General features: G+C 39.7%; 5 protein-coding genes across 5 annotated transcripts in view; 2 read left to right on the top strand and 3 right to left on the bottom strand.

Annotated features, from left to right (window-relative positions):
• Nucleotides 1–23: 23 nt before the first annotated feature.
• On the bottom strand, nucleotides 24–4604 carry LOC104957808 (60S ribosomal protein L3). Its single transcript, XM_010785478.1, has 10 exons — nucleotides 4508–4604; nucleotides 3561–3753; nucleotides 3065–3233; nucleotides 2831–2966; nucleotides 1872–2058; nucleotides 1625–1785; nucleotides 924–1025; nucleotides 545–640; nucleotides 257–376; nucleotides 24–135 (listed from the first exon to the last, which is right to left on the bottom strand). Exons 1-10 carry the CDS (start codon nucleotides 4508–4510, stop codon nucleotides 76–78), a joined length of 1227 nt encoding a protein of 408 aa, XP_010783780.1. The 5' UTR covers nucleotides 4511–4604; the 3' UTR covers nucleotides 24–75.
• An 807-nt stretch (nucleotides 4605–5411) lies between these two features.
• Nucleotides 5412–7500, top strand: ndufb10 (NADH:ubiquinone oxidoreductase subunit B10). Its single transcript, XM_010785465.1, has 4 exons — nucleotides 5412–5673; nucleotides 5969–6107; nucleotides 6831–6970; nucleotides 7351–7500. Exons 1-4 carry the CDS (start codon nucleotides 5529–5531, stop codon nucleotides 7437–7439), a joined length of 513 nt encoding a protein of 170 aa, XP_010783767.1. The 5' UTR covers nucleotides 5412–5528; the 3' UTR covers nucleotides 7440–7500.
• A 901-nt stretch (nucleotides 7501–8401) lies between these two features.
• On the bottom strand, nucleotides 8402–10517 carry rps2 (ribosomal protein S2). The gene is made up of 6 exons (XM_010785454.1): nucleotides 10468–10517; nucleotides 10019–10156; nucleotides 9825–9914; nucleotides 9286–9393; nucleotides 8863–9196; nucleotides 8402–8612 (listed from the first exon to the last, which is right to left on the bottom strand). Exons 2-6 carry the CDS (start codon nucleotides 10151–10153, stop codon nucleotides 8443–8445), a joined length of 837 nt encoding a protein of 278 aa, XP_010783756.1. The 5' UTR covers nucleotides 10154–10156; nucleotides 10468–10517; the 3' UTR covers nucleotides 8402–8442.
• A 956-nt stretch (nucleotides 10518–11473) lies between these two features.
• Nucleotides 11474–13709, bottom strand: rnf151 (ring finger protein 151). The gene is made up of 4 exons (XM_010785445.1): nucleotides 13444–13709; nucleotides 12680–12849; nucleotides 12470–12566; nucleotides 11474–12075 (listed from the first exon to the last, which is right to left on the bottom strand). The coding sequence occupies exons 1-4, from the start codon at nucleotides 13474–13476 to the stop codon at nucleotides 11605–11607; spliced, it is 771 nt and encodes a 256-aa protein (XP_010783747.1). The 5' UTR covers nucleotides 13477–13709; the 3' UTR covers nucleotides 11474–11604.
• Nucleotides 13710–13976: 267 nt separating this feature from the next.
• tbl3 (transducin beta like 3) overlaps nucleotides 13977–17762 on the top strand; it is an 18557-nt gene continuing 14771 nt past the window's right edge. Inside the window, exons 1-8 of the mRNA XM_010785545.1 lie at nucleotides 13977–14145; nucleotides 14266–14317; nucleotides 15525–15620; nucleotides 15753–15800; nucleotides 15915–16056; nucleotides 16168–16252; nucleotides 16501–16671; nucleotides 16766–16849. Coding sequence (XP_010783847.1) covers nucleotides 14114–14145; nucleotides 14266–14317; nucleotides 15525–15620; nucleotides 15753–15800; nucleotides 15915–16056; nucleotides 16168–16252; nucleotides 16501–16671; nucleotides 16766–16849 — 710 coding nt within the window. The 5' untranslated portion in view covers nucleotides 13977–14113. The remainder of the gene's footprint in view (nucleotides 14146–14265; nucleotides 14318–15524; nucleotides 15621–15752; nucleotides 15801–15914; nucleotides 16057–16167; nucleotides 16253–16500; nucleotides 16672–16765; nucleotides 16850–17762) is intronic.

The raw sequence follows: 17762 nt of genomic DNA, 5'->3' as shown, positions 1-17762 counted from the left end.
AATGTACATGGCAAAACAACACATTGTGTATTTGAAACTCAGTTTAATTATTGTATGTAAAATATCAAAAGGTTTTCAGGCCTCCTCAGCTAGAGGCTCTGGCAGATTTTTCGTGACATCCTTCTTCAGTGGCCCCTGCAGGTCAAACCAGAGCTCAGTGTTAAATAGTGCACAGTGAATCAGCAGGGATAATGTTGATCAATAATGAATCCTGCTTATCAGATTTGTGCGTGCACCAAACTTTTCTCACGCTTACAATAAATGCCTTCTTCTCCTGGGCAGTCTGGAAGCGACCATGACCAAACTTGGAAGTGGTGTCAATGAACTTGAGTTCGATAATCTCAGTGGATTTACGAGATGTGTGCACGAGCAAAGACTAGGAGAGGAGGAATGACACAAAGATGTACACATATTATATATGTCTTGCAAGTACAAAGAGCCAAACCATTTACTTTGAGAGTAAATTAGAGGCTTAAGCTTTGTAGACACACTCCAAGCCGCTGAATATAAGATCCAAAATGTAACATTCAAAGAAACAACTTACCTTTCTGAGGGTGAGGACACGTTTCTTAGGCCCAACCACGCAGCCCTTCAACATGAGGAAGTCATTTTTCACTTCGCCATAATGGGGGAAGCCTCCCTACAACAGTGAAGTGGATACAAACAGTGAAGTGGATACAAACAGTGAAGTGGATACAAAAAAAAACAAAGAGTAAATGAGGAGCATTCAGGAACACATTTGGTATCACTTCCTGTAAACCGTATTAGCTTTCATAATAAGCAGTAATACACCATAATGCATTATAATTCCCTATGCAGTGTTGCAGTGTCTTCAACAATTGTGGTTAATACATTATATGGATGTATTGGCTTCTTAGAGAGCCTTTTTTGTGTGGATATTTTATTGTTAAAAATGAAAGTACCATGGGTGTGATGCTCTTCTGGCTGGCGTCGTAGTCAGTGGAGGCGTTGTTCTGGATCACCTTCCCGTCCTTCATGCGAAGACCCTGACCCATACGGTAGATCTAAGGAAACATGAGGACATGAGCACAGAGCTTTACAGTAAACCTATTTGTATAATAACATTGCTTATCATTGTTGAAATGTGAGTACTTATACTTTACCTGAGGATTCCCATTTTATGCAGATTTAAACTTCTAATCTTTTAAACGTCTTTTTTACTCAAATACATTTATTTGAAAGCATAAGTGACTATTTAATATTTACACAAAAAGTACATGATACTTCCTAGTAGTTTAAGTATTTTACAATTTCTCAACATTAATGAAGTAAAACATTAAAATACTCTTACATATAGTTATCAGTGATAAAAACATAATATAATATTCTTTAATGGCATAAAACATTGAATTCTGTACCTTTACTTTGAGTCAATTTGGCTCATAACACATCTGTACTTTAACTGAATTAACAGCTTACATTTAATGAATTGCAATGGAGTACAATTAGACTTTGTTATTTGTACTTTAACATTATGTAAAATATCTGGTTTCTGCTTCCACCACAGGTTTTGCTAGTGATTCTTTGATAAAGTTGTATTTCCCTGAGGACAGATAAAGGGGAAGTCTTGTGGGTGAAGTTGGGCTTGTGTCTCTCAGCTCACCTTCTTGTTGAGCTCTGTACGGTGGTGATAGCCCTTCTGACCGGCACGAGCTACGGTGTACGACACACGGGACGGATGCCAGGCTCCGATACAGGCCACCTTCCTCAGACCTTTGTGCGTCTTCCTGGGAAGCTTCTTTACACCCCAGCGACTTGTCACACCTATCAGCAGAAAGAGACCAAAATAAGTAGTGCACATTTTATTTACAAAATTGTTGGTCAGGCACAAATCAAAACATGTTTCATACCTTTGAAGCCATGTCCCTTGGTCACTCCAATGACGTCAATCATCTCATCCTGGCAGAAGACAGCAGAGACAGGCACAGCTTGCTCCAGGCGCTCCTTAGCCCAGTCCACTTTGTCCGACATGGTTCCCCCGTTCAGTTGCACCTCCATGATGTGGGCTTTTTTCTGTGCTATGGGCAGCATTCGCATCTGGAAATGGAAAAAGCCTGTAAACTGCAGTTTGAAAATCTGGAAACGCTTTTCTAATTATAAAGTTAAATGATTGCCCCAGGAAGTATTTTTTATTGTTGGATTTATGAGTGAGCACAGGGTCATGTTTGAACTTCACATAAGGCCAATTACCATAACACTGATATTTCAAAAACACATTCAAATTGTATTCCCACTTTTAAAGCTGTAATATGATCCCAGCAACATTACATGTTACTTGTTAGACGCTTTTATCCAAAGCGACTTACATACTCAATACTGTGGGCAATCCCCACAGGAGCAATTTGGGGCGAAGTGTCTTGCCCAGCGACACAACGACATGCTGACTGCAGTGGGGTTTGAATCTGTGACCCCCTGATCCAAACACCAACGCTCAACCCACTGCACCACACGCCTCCGCCCACACTTTTATTGGCTGATCCTGATACTATTTCTGCCAACATAAAGGTTTTCCCTTGGTGAGGGCTGGGTGAGCAGCCAGCACTGAGAATTATTTTTAAACTGTCATTTGAGACGACACCCTTGAGTGCTCCCCTCGGTCAAAGATGTCTGGATCGTGGCAGCTGGGGTATTTGGGATGTCGCAGCTTTTATTTCCATTGCATGTGGTCAGGTGGCCATTTTGCAGGGGTGGATCTAAAGCTACCAATCATTAGGTCAGTGGAGTCTCACTGACATGGGTTTAGACAACAAATGTTGTGTCTCTAAAACTGTATTTTGTTTTTATTTTAGTTGTAAACTAGCTAGTCTACCTGGGTGTGAACGAGAACCCTGATTGTGGAACAGTATTTCTTCAAATGAGCGAAATCCTTGTCCAGCTGTTTCTTTCCTGACTCATCCTGCCACTTCTTGCTGTACTTGGTGAAGGCCTTCTTCTTGCTCTTGAACCTAAAAAACAAAAAAGCCCAGCTTAGATAGAAGAAAGAGTGGTGTTTGTAGGGCCACAACTGTGTGCTCAATTGACTGCAAATAAGGGGAACACACACCAGTTTTTGTAAAATCTGCGCTTGCACTCATCACCAAGATGCTCAGCGAAGATTGTTTTAAAGGAACGTAAGCCACGGACAGTCTGAATGTATCCCACAATCCCCACTACAATGACTGGTGGAGTTTCAATGATGGTAACAGCCTCGACTCCCTCTCGATGTGCCACCTCTGTGGGGTAAACCAGGCAAATATTAATCCACTGAGTTATTTCAACAGACAGTATTTGGTAATGCTCACACAAGCAAAGTCTATTAACAATGGAAATGATTATTGAAGAATATAGAAAGGCATCCCAATAACAATGCAATAATGTATTAATGTGATATGGATTTAATGAAGCTCAACCCCATTACATCCTTACAGAACACAGTAGGGTGCCATGTAACACCTGCTCTTTAAAGTCCATTATCCTCTGAAAAGAGCAGTAAACATCACAAAAAAAATATTTTTTCTTTGCTAAATCCTCCCATGCAGACATGTTACAGTTGTACATACTTAGGGCTGTGCGGCGCATATCCCTCACTATGTGGGTCATGCCAGCTTTGTACCCCAGGAAAGCAGCGAGGTGGACAGGTTTGCTGGGGTCATCTTTGGGCCATGTGCGCACCTGGCCACGATGTTTCTTACAACGCTTTCGGGGCAGGAACCCCATGTGCCCATGTCGGGGTGCATGGAATTTACGATGAGACTGTAGAGGCACAGAGTTACTTGTTCAAATGAAACATGAGATGTATTAAAAATTAATGTTTTTAAAAACACTTTAAGAACTACAGTAGTAGATTAAAAAAGAGACACATTCATCCTTGCCTTTAATAAATGTTATACAATTATTTTATTATCAATAATCTGGTGATTAGTTACTTTAATCAATCAATTGGTCTATAAAACGTTATACATTTCAAGGGTGATGTCTTTGGATGTCTTGTTAAATGTATCGAAACCCCGAGACTATTAAGTTAAATATGATATAAAGCATATAAAGCATATAATCTTCATATATTGTTGTATGAAACGTTGATTTAACAATGAATCAATCATCAAAGTTGTTGTATTTATTTGTTGATTGACAGCCCTAGTAAAATGTAGTCATCTGTCTGGTTTCTGTACAGCTGTATTATTCAAAATTAAATTCCATTAATATGAAATGGCCTCTGAATGACCTAATAAAAATAAACAATACATCAAAAGAATAAACTGTAATGGAAGTCCATTTTAAAAATAAAGTCATAGACTCATATGGGATATTAAAAGAAGTCGCCATTTCATTTCTACACGTGGTCTCATCAAAGCAGCCATTACAAGATTCAATATCCTTTATATTCCCTTATAAAACCAAGTGTTCAAACAAAGTGGTGATAACCCCCACACACATGCACACAAGTAGAAGAAAAAGACAAACAAAACTGCAAATTAAAATATGCTAAAATAGAAGGAGCACTGACCATGTCTGATGTCTGTCAAGTCGAGCAATAGAAAGAGAGAGGTGCTGGTGTAAGGGTCATACTTAAGATGATACGGGTGTAAGAGCTCTAAATTGGTGCTTGGCCCAGTTGAGGAGTGGTGTTATTTTTCAAGTAAGGCAATCTCTGCCAAGTTATGACAGGAGAGGATAGGAGGGGAGGAGGGGGTTAATATCAGAGGACTGACGTGGTGGGGAGGCCCAGTGAACAGGAACCACTTGACCAAGAAAGGAGACAAAGGGTTGAAGAAATATGTTCATTGTGGCCAACATTATTTGTGGAATGTAACAATAACTTAAGTAGGCTACTAAGTAAAAATTTTAGGAACTTATTCTTACTTGAGGATTTATAGCCTGCTTTATAATTCAACTCAACTGCACCTCAGAGGTACAGTACTTTTTTACTTTATTTATTTGAGAGCTGCCTATAATTCTTTTATATGTTTACTATTATTGTCTGTCAATAATACGTTTTTATAAATAGTTAGAGAACATGAGTGTCAGCCTTGCACCACCACCTGCTGCCTTTCCATGGTACAACAACTCTAAATGTAACCTTTACCCTTCAAACTTGTTAAAAATATATATATATGTAACTGAGCTTTAGATAATTTTTGGGACATTATGTGTAACGACTAATACATTTTGATTCATCAGAACAAAACCTACGTTTACATTTGCCAACCTCTATTTCACCATAGATTGGTATCTTCAGCACATGGCTTTATTCAGTATTGGAATAATATAGGTTTAATTTCTAGAATATAGCATGGCTGTTTTGTTTTTGTTTTTTTAATTTAATCATTTTAAGTAATTGTCTTTCAAGTCTCGAAGTGACACACTCCTGTAAAGTAGGTGGCGGTATGCACCTTTAAACGTTGGTTTGTAGTCCGCAATTCAAACAGAAGAAGAATATCTTCTGCGCATGCGCATTCTCCACCACGAAAGGAGAGCTGCTGAGGTCGAATTGAAGGATTTCATTATCGTGGTCAAAATAAGGCAAAATGAAGGACCATGATAAAGCAGCATATCCGGAGCCTCCGACTAAGACTCCGGTTGTGAATAGAACGACATCATTGCCAAACCCGGCCTTGATCCTGAGTAACCTCTTCTATTACTCCGTGGATGTGCCTGTCTCCACATTTAGAGGTAACTCAAGCTAACAGAACTAACTGGGCTAACAGGCTAGCACAACAACACAGCTAAAGTTATCAGTCATACAGCTGGTTTAACTTAATAACAATGCCATACATGCTGTGTCCTTGCAAAGGGGTAACATTAAATACATAACAAGACTGGCTTTAGGCAATACAATACATAGTAAGCTAGCTATGTACATGTATAGGCAACATTCGTGTATATCAAATCACAGTACGTGTCCTTGCTTAGCGTTACGTTTAACTACGTCTTGGTTTATATATGTGTTTTTTATTCTCTCCTCCAGGTGCGCTTGACAGTATTCGGTCTAACAACAAGTCGGTGTACTACCACCAGAAGTTCCGCCGTGTTCCCGAACTGACAGACTGCGAGCAAGGAGATTACCTCTGCTACTATGAAGCCGAGATGCAGTGGAGGAGAGACTAGTAAGTAACCGACAGAGATGCACATCAGATGTATTTATCCTGATAGACATGCGAGTGCTCAAGATATTTTAGTATTAAGATACAATATACATACAGGCTGGATTGCCGAGTGTAACAGGTGGCTTGGTATAGGGGAAACATCCTCCAGTACAGCAACGTATGAGATAATTGCAATTTTAGTGGCAGACTTGTGGTTTAGCCAAATATGTAGTTATAATGGCTTAACACATAGAGAACATTGTTCTAAAAATATATTTAGAAGCAGCTGTTAACAAATAATGTCTAAAACTATTTGAATGGTATATAAAATGTAAGATAACTTGAATCAGAACTTACTGTATATTATTTTCCTCAGGCAGGGCTTTCCAAAGTATTGGAGCTCTTACAGCAAATGCCAGAGAATCAGAGCTAGAACGATTGGCTATAAGGGGAAAACGGTTTAAAGATAAAAGGATATGCCCAACCAGATTTTACATTTATGTTAAAAAACATTATAAAACACATGGGTAGCCCCGGTAGGGAAGCTCAAATTAGAGATGATGGAGAGACTTTTGAAAAAGACATGTCAAGGGAGTTGTAATAGTCAAGACAACGGTGGCATAGAAATGTTTGCCTTTATTTCAAGGACTCAATAGTGAATGTATGCACCAGTAATAGAGCCTCTATCAGCTCTGGAGATTCTGTTAAAGAGTGTCACCCTGTTGTTCTGTCTTCACTCTTTAGCAAAGTGGATCAGGAGATTGTGAAGATAGTCCAGGATCGTATGAGGGCCTGCTATCAGAGGGAAGGATCCAGCCACCTGCAGAACTGTGCCAAGGAAATTGAGCAGTTCCAAGAGACTTCCAACAACTTCCAGTTACGCTGTAAGTAATGTGATAATGGACATGTGCGGTGGAACACACTTTGAAAATGAAAATCTACATGTCATATTACACTGCTGTTCATAAACTTGGGGATTTAATTTACTGTCCCCTGCGTCAATTAAATGTTTTTTTTTTACAAATTAAGTAGATATTAGTAATAATAGTGTTATGAATAGGGCTGAAATAATTCTAAAAATGTTTTATTTGATGCCCTTTTTGAAAGGGAAATGCAAAAAGCCATCTTTTTTATAACAATTGCACAAAGGTATTTTGTATATAACACCTTTGGTTTTGGAGAAATTATGATTAGACTTTTAGTAGTTTAATCGTAGTTTTTTTAACTACTAAGTCTGTTGAACTACTGACTTTCCTCTTTGCAGATGGAGACCTGGGAGCGTATGCCAGCGGCAGGAAATGTCTCATGAAACAAAAAGAACGGATGATGGATGCTCAGGCCCAGACTTCTTAAGAACAGATCCCTACTATATGTCCTCTGTACTATTGTAAAATAAAATGTATGTGATAAATCATTTGTTGGTCTTTTTAGTCCTTAAAATGACAGTTTGTATGAATGCATGAAAGTCAGAATCTGAAACATGCATTACCAAGCAGGTTTACACATTTGCTTTGGTATGTGTGTTGTGACAGACAGAATTATCATAAACTATTAAGTAATTTATAACAAATTAAAGTTATATATGACAAATATTGTATTTAAAGTGGAGAGCTGTACTGATTTTAAAGAGGTAGTGGGAAGACATTTGCAGGATTTACAATTTTAAAAAGATTTACTCTGCATTGTGTCTTTCTGGGGTGGACAAGTCAGTGTCGGTCTCGGGACTTGTTAGTGTGGCTGGGTTGTGCAATAAAACTTGGTTGGCGCAACAACTTCCTGCACAAGCTTTTATTTAGTGGGAATGCCAACAGCATTCCAACTGTTATGCTACCCACAATTCCGCGCCTGTTCTCCCACATTGAACATTAAAACGTTCAGCTCGTCGGGAATCGATGGCTACTTTTATCATTCATAATTCCAGAGATACATCCCATTTTTAACATGGAAGTCTAAGGTTTCTTAAAGGTCCTGATTTTTATTCACACCCTTAGTGTGGGTTGAATGATACTGTCAAATGTTGCCATTTGCATTTAATTTATCTTCCTCATATCCATGAAGACTAGTATAACATTGAACAGGACTCTTGATTTTAATAGCCAATTTTTACCGTTGTACTTAATTTGCAGAATTAGCCAAAAGCATTTGCCTGGTTCTTTTAAAATAGGATATATAATATTGATTCAACTTAATATATACCAAAAAACAACACATCTGTTTTATTGTACAGTCTGACATTGGACAAAACTTGCATCTTACATATGTAGCGTCTTATTATTTAGCAACACCCCTGTTTAACACAAGACAAACACGTTGCATGTTGTTTCAGAACGTTTTATTCAACGACTGTACAAAAACTTTAGGCAGGAGGCATGTCAGGGTTATCCCTCTGCACAGACACCCTGGTGTGGGTCTTGGCCAGATGGTCAGTGAACTCCTGGTAGGGAGACTTTGTGAAGACGGTCTCCTTCCACAGATCAGGGGTCAGGTAGCTGTAAGTCTTGGAGATGGCATCAAAGGTGGCCTTGGCTGAAGAGGAAACAAATATAAAAACAGTGAGTAGATTGCAAGACAGAAATAGTTCTGCAGTCTTTTTTGGAAACAATGTTGAGCACTGAAAAGGGGATCAGAAGAGACCACTAAACAAGTCTCTCTGCCGTGCATTACAATAATACTCTTTCATTTCTCTCCTGATAATGACAACTACACCACAGCAGAGTTGAAGCTGGGCAGGGCAATGAGAAAATAAAAGAACACATGAGCAGCATAAGAAACGTACCGAAGTTGCCGAGGGTAGCAGTGCAGCCCCTGGCTGAGGTGTAGCAATCGTCGATACCAGCCATCGTGAGCAGCTTCTTGGGAACGGGAGCGGACACGATGCCAGTACCACGGGGGGCGGGGATGAGACGCACCAGGACAGAGCCACAACGGCCAGTCACCTTGCAGGGCACGGTGTGGGGCTTGCCGATCTTATTACCCCAATAACCTCTCCTTACGGGCACGATGGACAGCTTGGCCAGGATGATGGCACCACGGATGGCAGTGGCCACCTCTTTGGAGCACTTCACACCCAGACCAACATGGCCATTGTAGTCACCAATAGCAACAAAGGCCTGTAAGAAAAAAGCAAACAGTGTCACATTGGGACAAACAAGATTCTGGGGAATTAAACAGTCCAATGTAACTATAATAACAAACTCACCTTGAACCTGGTGCGCTGACCAGCCCTGGTCTGCTTCTGGACAGGCATGATCTTGAGCACCTCGTCCTTCAGGCCAGAAGCCAGGAAGAAGTCAATGATCTCAGACTCCTGCAGGGAAAGAAAGTAACAGATGTTTTAGCATATACCACATCCAATATAGGTCATGTATGAATTTATAAATAAGAATAAAAACAAAAAATCTGTGCCAAGCATCACTTGTGAAGTATTACAATAGTTGCAGTTGTTCCTCAAGTATGTATATTCCACACACGTTTTTTATATGCCAAATGAGCAAACAAACAAACATTCGTCCTGCATTTATCATTATTATAATGCGTTCAAATACTTGGAAAACTGTCAGGCTTAATCTTTGACAGAAAATATTGTATCCCTTTGGCCTGAATGTGATGGCACAACAATTTACACACCATTAATCCATGGGAGATTATAATACGCCATTTGCATGGAATAGACCCCCCTGTTAATACAAGATCATCATTTAGTGTCTGTCACATTAGTGATCTTTAAACGCTGCTTACTTTGATGGGCAGAGAGTACAGGTAGATCTCCTCCAGGGACTTGATCTTCATGTCCTTAACCAGGCGGCCCAGCTTGGTGACTGGAATCCACTTTGAAAAGAAATCATCTCAGTTAAATGTCGTTCAGGGCATTAGCACTCATCCTGATTTTCTTTTTTGAAATAATCATTTAAATAAGGGAGTCTTGAACTTACTTCCTTGTCCTCGGACTTCCCGCCCCGGGCACCGCGTCCGCGTCCACGGCCTCTGCCGCGTCCACGGCCCCTGCCGCGGCCCCTATCGCCGAAACCTCCACGGAAACCTCCTCTATCACCGGCGTTGTCCGCCATTTGCTGCGGGAAAGAATAAGATAAAAATTCATATCAACTTCAACCGATAAAGAAAAGGAGCGCTAACGACCGAGCATTCTGTGGCAGCGCATCTCACAGAAAACGAGCATCGCCGCCATGTTCAACGTTGCAAACGTTCAGTCAATAGCTACAAATATCTCAATGTGTGCTTAATTGTTCTCGTAAATAAGTACAGGGTTTTGATATAACATCTTTATGTGTGCGTTTTGAGGTAGAATAAAAGTATTTAGCAAAGGGATGTGTAAGATAATACAGGATTAAGATAGGAGAGGAAGAGACGGCAATTCACTTACGTGATCTTTATTACGGGAAGAAGAACCACGAGAAGTCAAACCGGTGTTTATATAGAGCTGGGCTAAAGCGTCTCGCGATATCTCCTCTAGAGAAAACATGCAAAAAACACTGCCCCCAAGCGGCAGCTTTTCAGAACTGACCTGTAAGAGCTCTATTATCTATATCTATCTATTCTATTTTATCGCATTAATTACATAATATTTTAGCATTTAAAAAAGCAAACAAAAGAAATAGGCATATTCATCCACTTAACTCCTTTATAGTAAAATGCTCTGCGACTGTTAAGCTTTCATTCTGTTGGCGAACATAATTTGTTTTATTTATGTATGTGCATATGTACACATAAGCCAGTAAGAATTTAGGAATATGTTTTAACAGTTATAAGCTAAAATTAGCTTATAAAGATTCCTCCCTCTTAAAATATCAATAGTCATAGCCTTAATATAAGAGCTTATTATGTAATATATTGTATCACATTAATGACATCATATTTCAACATTTAAAAAAGCAAACAAAACAAATAGGCATATTCATCCACTTATAACTCCTTTATAGTAAAATGCTCTGCGACTGTAAAGCTTTCATTCTGTTGGCGAACATAATTTATTTTATTTATGAATTTGCATGTCTACACATAAGCCAGTAAGAATTTAGGAATATGTTTGAAAAGTTAGAAGCTAAAATAAGACTATAGATATTTTAAGAGGGGGGAATAAAGATTCCTCCCTCTTAAAATAAATAAAACAGAAAACAGAAAAAATGCATCAGAAGAAGAAGATAAAAAGTCCACACGTGTCTTGTGAAATATGAATAAATGTCTGATCGAGACTTAAATGTTCTGGAAAGCGCAGTCATGAGTTAGATGTAGGCTATGTTTGCACACTTCTGGTAAATGTTTGCATTAATACAAGTATTCATCTGTAAGGAAGGCTTCTCTCCTGAATGAAAGGCAGGATGACTGTGTTCATTTTAAATACTTTATTAACAAAATATAGGAAACTACAGCACACATTTGTTTTACAAATTCACTCTTTTAAATCATGTACCACCTACATATTTTAAAACACACACACACTTTCAAATAAATAAACACATGCAGAAATTACAACCATCAGCAGCATTAGTAAGTGACTCCCTCAGCAGTTGCTGGTGTTGCTACTTGGAGTCCCGCTCGAGCTTCCACTGCTCTCTCCAAGGTCCTCCTCTTCTACCTCGTGCAGGTCGTCCATCACCTCCAGGCTCTCGCAGATCAGCCCTATCTGCCTCTTCATGTGGGTCATGGTGCTCTGCATCCTCCTCATCTTCCTCTGCAGGGCGTTGGCGATGGCCCGGTGGTTCCTCTGTCTGATTTCATGCTCCTGCCTCAGTTGCTTGTAGCAGTTGTGTTGGGCCTGGGTGCGGTGTGAGAGGATGGTCCCGCAGCCCATGTGGCAGGGCTGACGCCAGTGTTCGCAGTGGCGTGTGTGGGTGTCCAGGTCCCTGCGGAGGAGCTGCGCCCGGCAGCCTTGGTAGGGACAGGGGATGAGCTCGTAGAGGCAGCTCAAGCTGTGGCAGTACTGCTCCGAGAGGGAGAAGGTCTCTGCACAACCACAGATCTCATTCTTACACTGTAAGAGAGAGCAGACACAGAGAAACACAAAGAAATATATGTAGTCATAAAATCCAGAATTCACATAAATCTGCATCTAGCCTGCAGCATGGAGGGAAAATCCTTCAAGTGGTAGTAAGCTGACTTTATTATTCAAGCAGAGGCAGAGGTGAAATGAGTGGTCAATTCTAATCCTTCATTGAATTTTTTTGTATTGACCTCTCCATAGCCTAGAGCTTCAAAACTGCATAGTGCTGGGTCACTTTTAAGGCCATAATATCATTGATGTGTGTTGCTCCTTTAAGTATTAATGAAGCCACTCAAATGTCACTCAAATGAGAGTTGTCATAATAACAGTACATCACTTTGATCAAAAAATATGTTTTAATGTAGTATTTTTAAAAGCTTCCTACCTTGATCTTCATGCGGCCAATAGATTTGCTCAGCTTGAACATGACAAAGATAAGGCTTGTGTTTACAGACTTCCTGCAGCAGGGGCAGGTCTCCTGTCTGTGGAGAACAAACAACACTTAGTCCCGCTCTCTTGTTAGGACCAGGCATGATTATAACAATCCAATACAGGATAACTTTACACTGATCTTGTCCCATGTTATGTTCAGTACCTCTTAAGCCACTGTAAGATGCATTTCTTGCAGAAGATGTGGTGGCACGCTGCTCTTACTGGACACTTGAGGACCCCCTGGCATATAGTGCAGATCAGATCGTAGTCTGGAGTGTCCACAAAAAGCTCCACATCGTAGCCCCCGCTCTGTGATGACACCTCTGGGTCCGCCTGGTGGGGGCCAAATAAACATGACCTTATTATTGTGTATCATCATTTTCTTATATTTCACGGCAACAATAACGTGTAAAGTATAGTTTCAGCTCCAATGATGGACAAACTGTGAGCCTTTATGTACCAACAGGTGAGTATTTTCTCCACAGCTGCCTACAACCCATCCACAGTGTTTTCAACATAGAGGCAAGAGATGACAAAACAAAATTGTTCTAGAAAGTCATATGACTGATAATATGATAACGAAAAGGTCAGTGTAAACCTTAAAAAACATCATAAACAACATATGAGACCATTACAAAATACTTATAAACACGTAAACGTTTGGCATTATTTCCATAATTGATTGTTAACATTTTTACAAAACGTAATAAAAACAATAAAAATATACCATGAAACTAATGCAAGACTGCGTTTTTTATAGGGGAAGATACATTTAACAGTTCACCAAATGTATTATGAAAGTAGCTGATTCAATATTAAGGATAGGCCTATGTATGTGTACATTTTTTTTAAATGAACCCAAAGTAAAAGTTAGTAAAATGGAGAAATGAATACAAAAAAAAAGAACAGAAGCTGTTGTGTACTTACCATGTCAATCTTCTTTCCTCGCCGTGTTTCCATTCCCAGCACAGGTTTACTCCATATCGGTGCTCTCACATCTCACACACCCGCGTTATCAATGCAACACACACATGAACATTCCTGACCAAACATGAAGGAGGGACCATGTCTGTGTTGGTGTGTGTGGGGACAAATGAAAACAGTAAAATATGAAAACGAAGAGAGATAATGGCGCTCACTATGAAGCGCGTCCTTTCCCTGCTGTTCTAGCATCAAAGCTCACCCTGCGTCCAACAGGAACTTTTCAACATGAATAGCTGCAACTGAGTCTATTGTTGTGAGCCTGGGGAACTCACATTTCAAGTCAAAGTTCATTTTGTGATCCTTATGATCACATACAACTAGCCTTTGTTACTAATAAAGTTCATTTCAACAAAAAAAACCGAGTATAGACACTGGTATAAACGTTGTTTTATGATTTAATATATCTCTGTTTACATTTTGACATTGGAATCGAGAAAACCCGTCTGACCAATCACAGCTCAGTGCACTCGGATGACGTACAATGTGTGCGACTCGATTATCAACATGCGGCATGGATGTGTTGATTTCAGCCAACGTGTGAAGTGAAAAATAAGTAAATTACATTATTTCAGCTTCTAAATATACACAGGTGTTGGAATTTTTCGCAGGCAAGATGGCAAATACCAACCTTCAATTCAAAACAAAGTAAGTGTTTGACGCATGGCACGTGAAGGCTGCAGAACCATGCTAGCTGGCACGAGCTAGGCTAAAGTGTCATTTCAAGTTTGTACAGCTCACAGTTATATTTCTGTTATTCCCTTACAGTTATGTTGTGGACAGCAAGATTGAACCGTTTTACAAAGGAGGGAAAGTGCAGGTGAGTGATATGTCATGTGCTTTGTGTCAAATGTGTTGCTGATACAAGTATTCGTTATGTTGCACGAGTCTGAACTGATTTTAAAACTACTGAATATACACACGGGTGTTTTTAATGAATATGGCTGATTAGGCCTCTTCTCAGGACTATGTGGGCGTGTATACACAACTGTATTATTCTTATTGGCAGTGTTGAAGCTTTAATGCATTAAAGTCACATGCCAGCAAATAATTTCCATTCAATTGAATGTGTGTGGGCCCACTTGTTAAATGTCATACATTAACCAAACAAATGAAATTCCCCACTATAAATATTTTACTTTTTTTTGGACGATTTGACAGACTTGTGCTCTGGTCTAAAATATAGGGCTGTTGTCTTACCTGTTATTTTTTTGACATCTGCTTTGTTTAATCTTCACAACCTAAGCAGTCTTCAGCTTGCATATCTTAACCCTTTATGACCAGCTGTCAGACTGGTCAAAAATATTGGACATATATTTTCACTTGTTCGAGAAAATCTATTGCACAAGAGAACTAATGATAAAATAGAAATACAAAAATGAATCCTTTCCTTTTATTGCCTAAAACTAGTTTGTAGTTTCAGTAGTTGAGTACACAGAACAATGTCAAATAAGTCATGTAATTACATGAATCACTATGCTAATATACATGTAGTTGAAACTACAAGCAATCTACTGTAAAATGTATAAAGCAGCTAGTTAAACATGAACATGTAGTTCACTACTCCTTAACACTATTAGTAGATATGTGTCTAAGAAAGACTGTCAAAGCTCCGGGCCACCTTCATCCTGAGCAGAAGTTTTCTAATCAACAAGAATAACTGAATCCACCTTTTATGGGACTCAAGTGACTTAATGGCTCAGCTCATTGTCAGTTCAGTCACCTATAGTTAAAATAAAAGTAAAATCATTAGATAGAATAGAGTTAAGTGAAATGGGACGCCATGATAAGCTATTTGAGAATAGGGGTCCAGACACTAAGCAGACAGTATATCACATTTATGTTAACTAACACAAAAATCACATGTATTCTAATGTTTTCAATCGCTTTCCGCCCCTGTGGACCTCTGAAAACTGCACTAGAGTGCTAACACTTTAGTTATTATAGATTAGATCATATTCCATCTTAACTTTTAGTCCCTACTATGGAACAGGCTTCCCTTTTTAACTTCTCTGTTTGTTTTCCAGATAAGCAAAGATGAAAATTACATCTTCTGCACTTGTGGAACTCGTGTCAATGTTTTGGAGATCAGTACGGGGAAGATCGTCCACAGTGTTGAGCATGTGAGTACAGCTTGTCAAATGTCAGTATTTGCTGCCTTGCTTTGTTTTCTTATCAATGAAAATATGTTATCTTGGGGTTTTGGACCTTTTAATCCTGACAACCTGTCTCCTCTGTCTATATTATAATTACAGGAGGATCAGGAGGACATCACATCTTTTGCTCTCAGCTGTGATGATGAGGTAAAGAAAACGCCTGTCATCACTTCAGACAAACCTCATTGTGTAAATTCATCTTACCAGCCTTTAAGAGAGTGATTGTATGTGAGTAAATCTGTGCTGTGTTTCCCAACACAGATGCTGGTGACAGCTAGTAGAGCTCTGCTGCTGAAGCAATGGGACTGGAGGCAAGCTCAGTGTACTCGCTCCTGGAGGGCCATTCACACTGTTCCTGTAGCCAGTATGACCTTTGACTCCACCTCAACCCTCCTGGCAACAGGTCAGCATTAAATGACAACAAGTTGGATATGTTGTGTCCTGTTTTTCTGTCTGATCTCTGCTACATAGACATTGTAAAGATGGCCAAGTGTTTCTCCTTGTTGTCTTGCAGGTGGCTGTGATGGCACTATAAAGCTTTGGGATGTGGTGAAGCAGTACTGCACCCACAACCTTAAAGGGTCACCTGGCGTTGTACAGTAAGTTCAGAAATGCTTTGAATAATATGCATGTACATAAGATGTTATGTCGTCAAAAAAAAGGACATGGTTAATACTATTATGCCCCCCCCCCAACAGAGTCTAAATACATGCATTTGTAAATCCCCCTAACCACTAGAGGTCCGTGAGCATAGTCAAATATGAGCACAAAGAAATATAAGGCTGATGGAGCCAGTAGTGAGATTAGCTACATCCATTGAGTCCCAAAACGTTGTGTATCTTTGCAGCCTGGTCCAGTTCCACCCAGACATCAGCCGGCTGCAGCTCTTCTCCTCCTCTCAGGACTGTGGCATCCGGCTGTGGGACCTGAGCTCCAGTAAGTGTGTGTGTGTGCTGCAGAGCCACTACAGCGCTGTCACCTCGCTCAGCTTCAGCCCCGATGGGGACACCATGGTCAGGTACTGTACACTCATTTACAACGTTTGCGTTTTTTACGAGTGTTGTACATCTTTCTTCTGCTCAATGTAATTGTGCGCCGATCTTTATTTGTAGTTCTGGCAGAGACAAGATCTGTACAGTGTGGGACCTGAAGACGAAGAAAGCCAAGAGAGCGGTGCCTGTCTACGAGGTAGGACTGTGAAAACAGTGCACTGAAAACTGGAAGATATTAATTACGTGCCTGTGGTTTTAATGAAATTAATAGAAATATGAGAAGTAGGGGTGTAACGGTACACGTACCCATACCGAAACTATTCGGACAAAGATGACGGACAAAGACAAGTGGACCGAACCAAAGCTGTTTGTCGGCATTGTTCAACTAAAATTGGTTACGCGGCTGGCAATACATCAAACTTGCACTAATTTGAAAAGGCATCACCCGAACGTGAATATCACCGGTACCAAAAGAAAAAAGACTGAAGTGCAACCCAACTCCCGCTAGCATTTAAGCCTCCACCACTCGCAAAAAGTTCAGACCGAGCCAAAGCTATTACAAACGCCAAATATCCTAGCCATGTTAGCAAAGCGCTACCTGGCTGTATCTGCTACCTCTGTCCCTAGCGAGAGGGTGTTCTCCACAGCAGGCGACATTGTTAGTGCCAGCAGATCTGCCCTTTCGGCAAGCAATGTGGACAAGTTAATTTTTCTTAAAAAAACATGAAAATACAATGACAAGCAAGTCATAATGTCAAGCTGGCTGCTTAGGTGAGTACTAACTAGTACAGTACAGTTCAAGTACTGATTATTTCAGTTCATCGAAATGCTGCACCTTAATGTTTATTTTTTATATTTTGTATGAGTGAATATTACAACAGTTTAATAATAATGTAAAAACCCAAACAAATATTTTATGTTTTGTGAGTACTAATACAGTTAAGTTCAAATAGCCTACAGATTATTTCAGTTCATCGAAATGCTGCACCTTAATGTTTATTTTATTATATTTTGTATTTATTTGAGTGAATACATTATTCACAGTTTAAGGCGAGACACCCCAGGTGAATAGGGTAATTTTTTTAACTTAAAGGTATCAGCTAGACATTTTTTCCAG

The sequence above is a fragment of the Notothenia coriiceps genome, unplaced genomic scaffold (genome assembly GCF_000735185.1).
Source record: "Notothenia coriiceps isolate Sejong01 unplaced genomic scaffold, NC01 NC01_scaffold00000886, whole genome shotgun sequence".
Classification (NCBI taxonomy): domain Eukaryota; kingdom Metazoa; phylum Chordata; class Actinopteri; order Perciformes; family Nototheniidae; genus Notothenia; species Notothenia coriiceps.
Note: the sequence above shows the minus strand (reverse complement) of the source record. Positions and strands in the feature narration are given on the sequence as shown.

Bases quoted from the DNA above. Each gene is read 5' to 3' on its own strand.
- rnf151 (XM_010785445.1), bottom strand. From the start codon at position 13,476: ATGGAAACACGGCGAGGAAAGAAGATTGACATG. The intron at 12,850-13,443 runs GTAAGTACACAA...GGCCCCCACCAG, and splicing joins GAGGAAAGAAGATTGACATG to GCGGACCCAGAGGTGTCATC. The intron at 12,567-12,679 runs GTACTGAACATA...TGTTCTCCACAG, and splicing joins ATCTTACAGTGGCTTAAGAG to ACAGGAGACCTGCCCCTGCT.
- rps2 (XM_010785454.1), bottom strand. From the start codon at position 10,153: ATGGCGGACAACGCCGGTGATAGAGGAGGTTTCCGTGGAGGTTTCGGC. The intron at 9,394-9,824 runs GTAAGCAGCGTT...CTTTCCCTGCAG, and splicing joins TGTACTCTCTGCCCATCAAA to GAGTCTGAGATCATTGACTT. The intron at 9,197-9,285 runs GTGAGTTTGTTA...TTTTTCTTACAG, and splicing joins GTCAGCGCACCAGGTTCAAG to GCCTTTGTTGCTATTGGTGA.
- LOC104957808 (XM_010785478.1), bottom strand. The intron at 1,786-1,871 runs GTATGAAACATG...TTCTGCTGATAG, and splicing joins CAAGGGACATGGCTTCAAAG to GTGTGACAAGTCGCTGGGGT. The intron at 136-256 runs GTAAGCGTGAGA...TTTGACCTGCAG, and splicing joins AGGAGAAGAAGGCATTTATT to GGGCCACTGAAGAAGGATGT.
- ndufb10 (XM_010785465.1), top strand. From the start codon at position 5,529: ATGAAGGACCATGATAAAGCAGCATATCCGGAGCCTCCGACTAAGACT. The intron at 5,674-5,968 runs GTAACTCAAGCT...TCTCTCCTCCAG, and splicing joins GCCTGTCTCCACATTTAGAG to GTGCGCTTGACAGTATTCGG. The intron at 6,108-6,830 runs GTAAGTAACCGA...TTCACTCTTTAG, and splicing joins ATGCAGTGGAGGAGAGACTA to CAAAGTGGATCAGGAGATTG.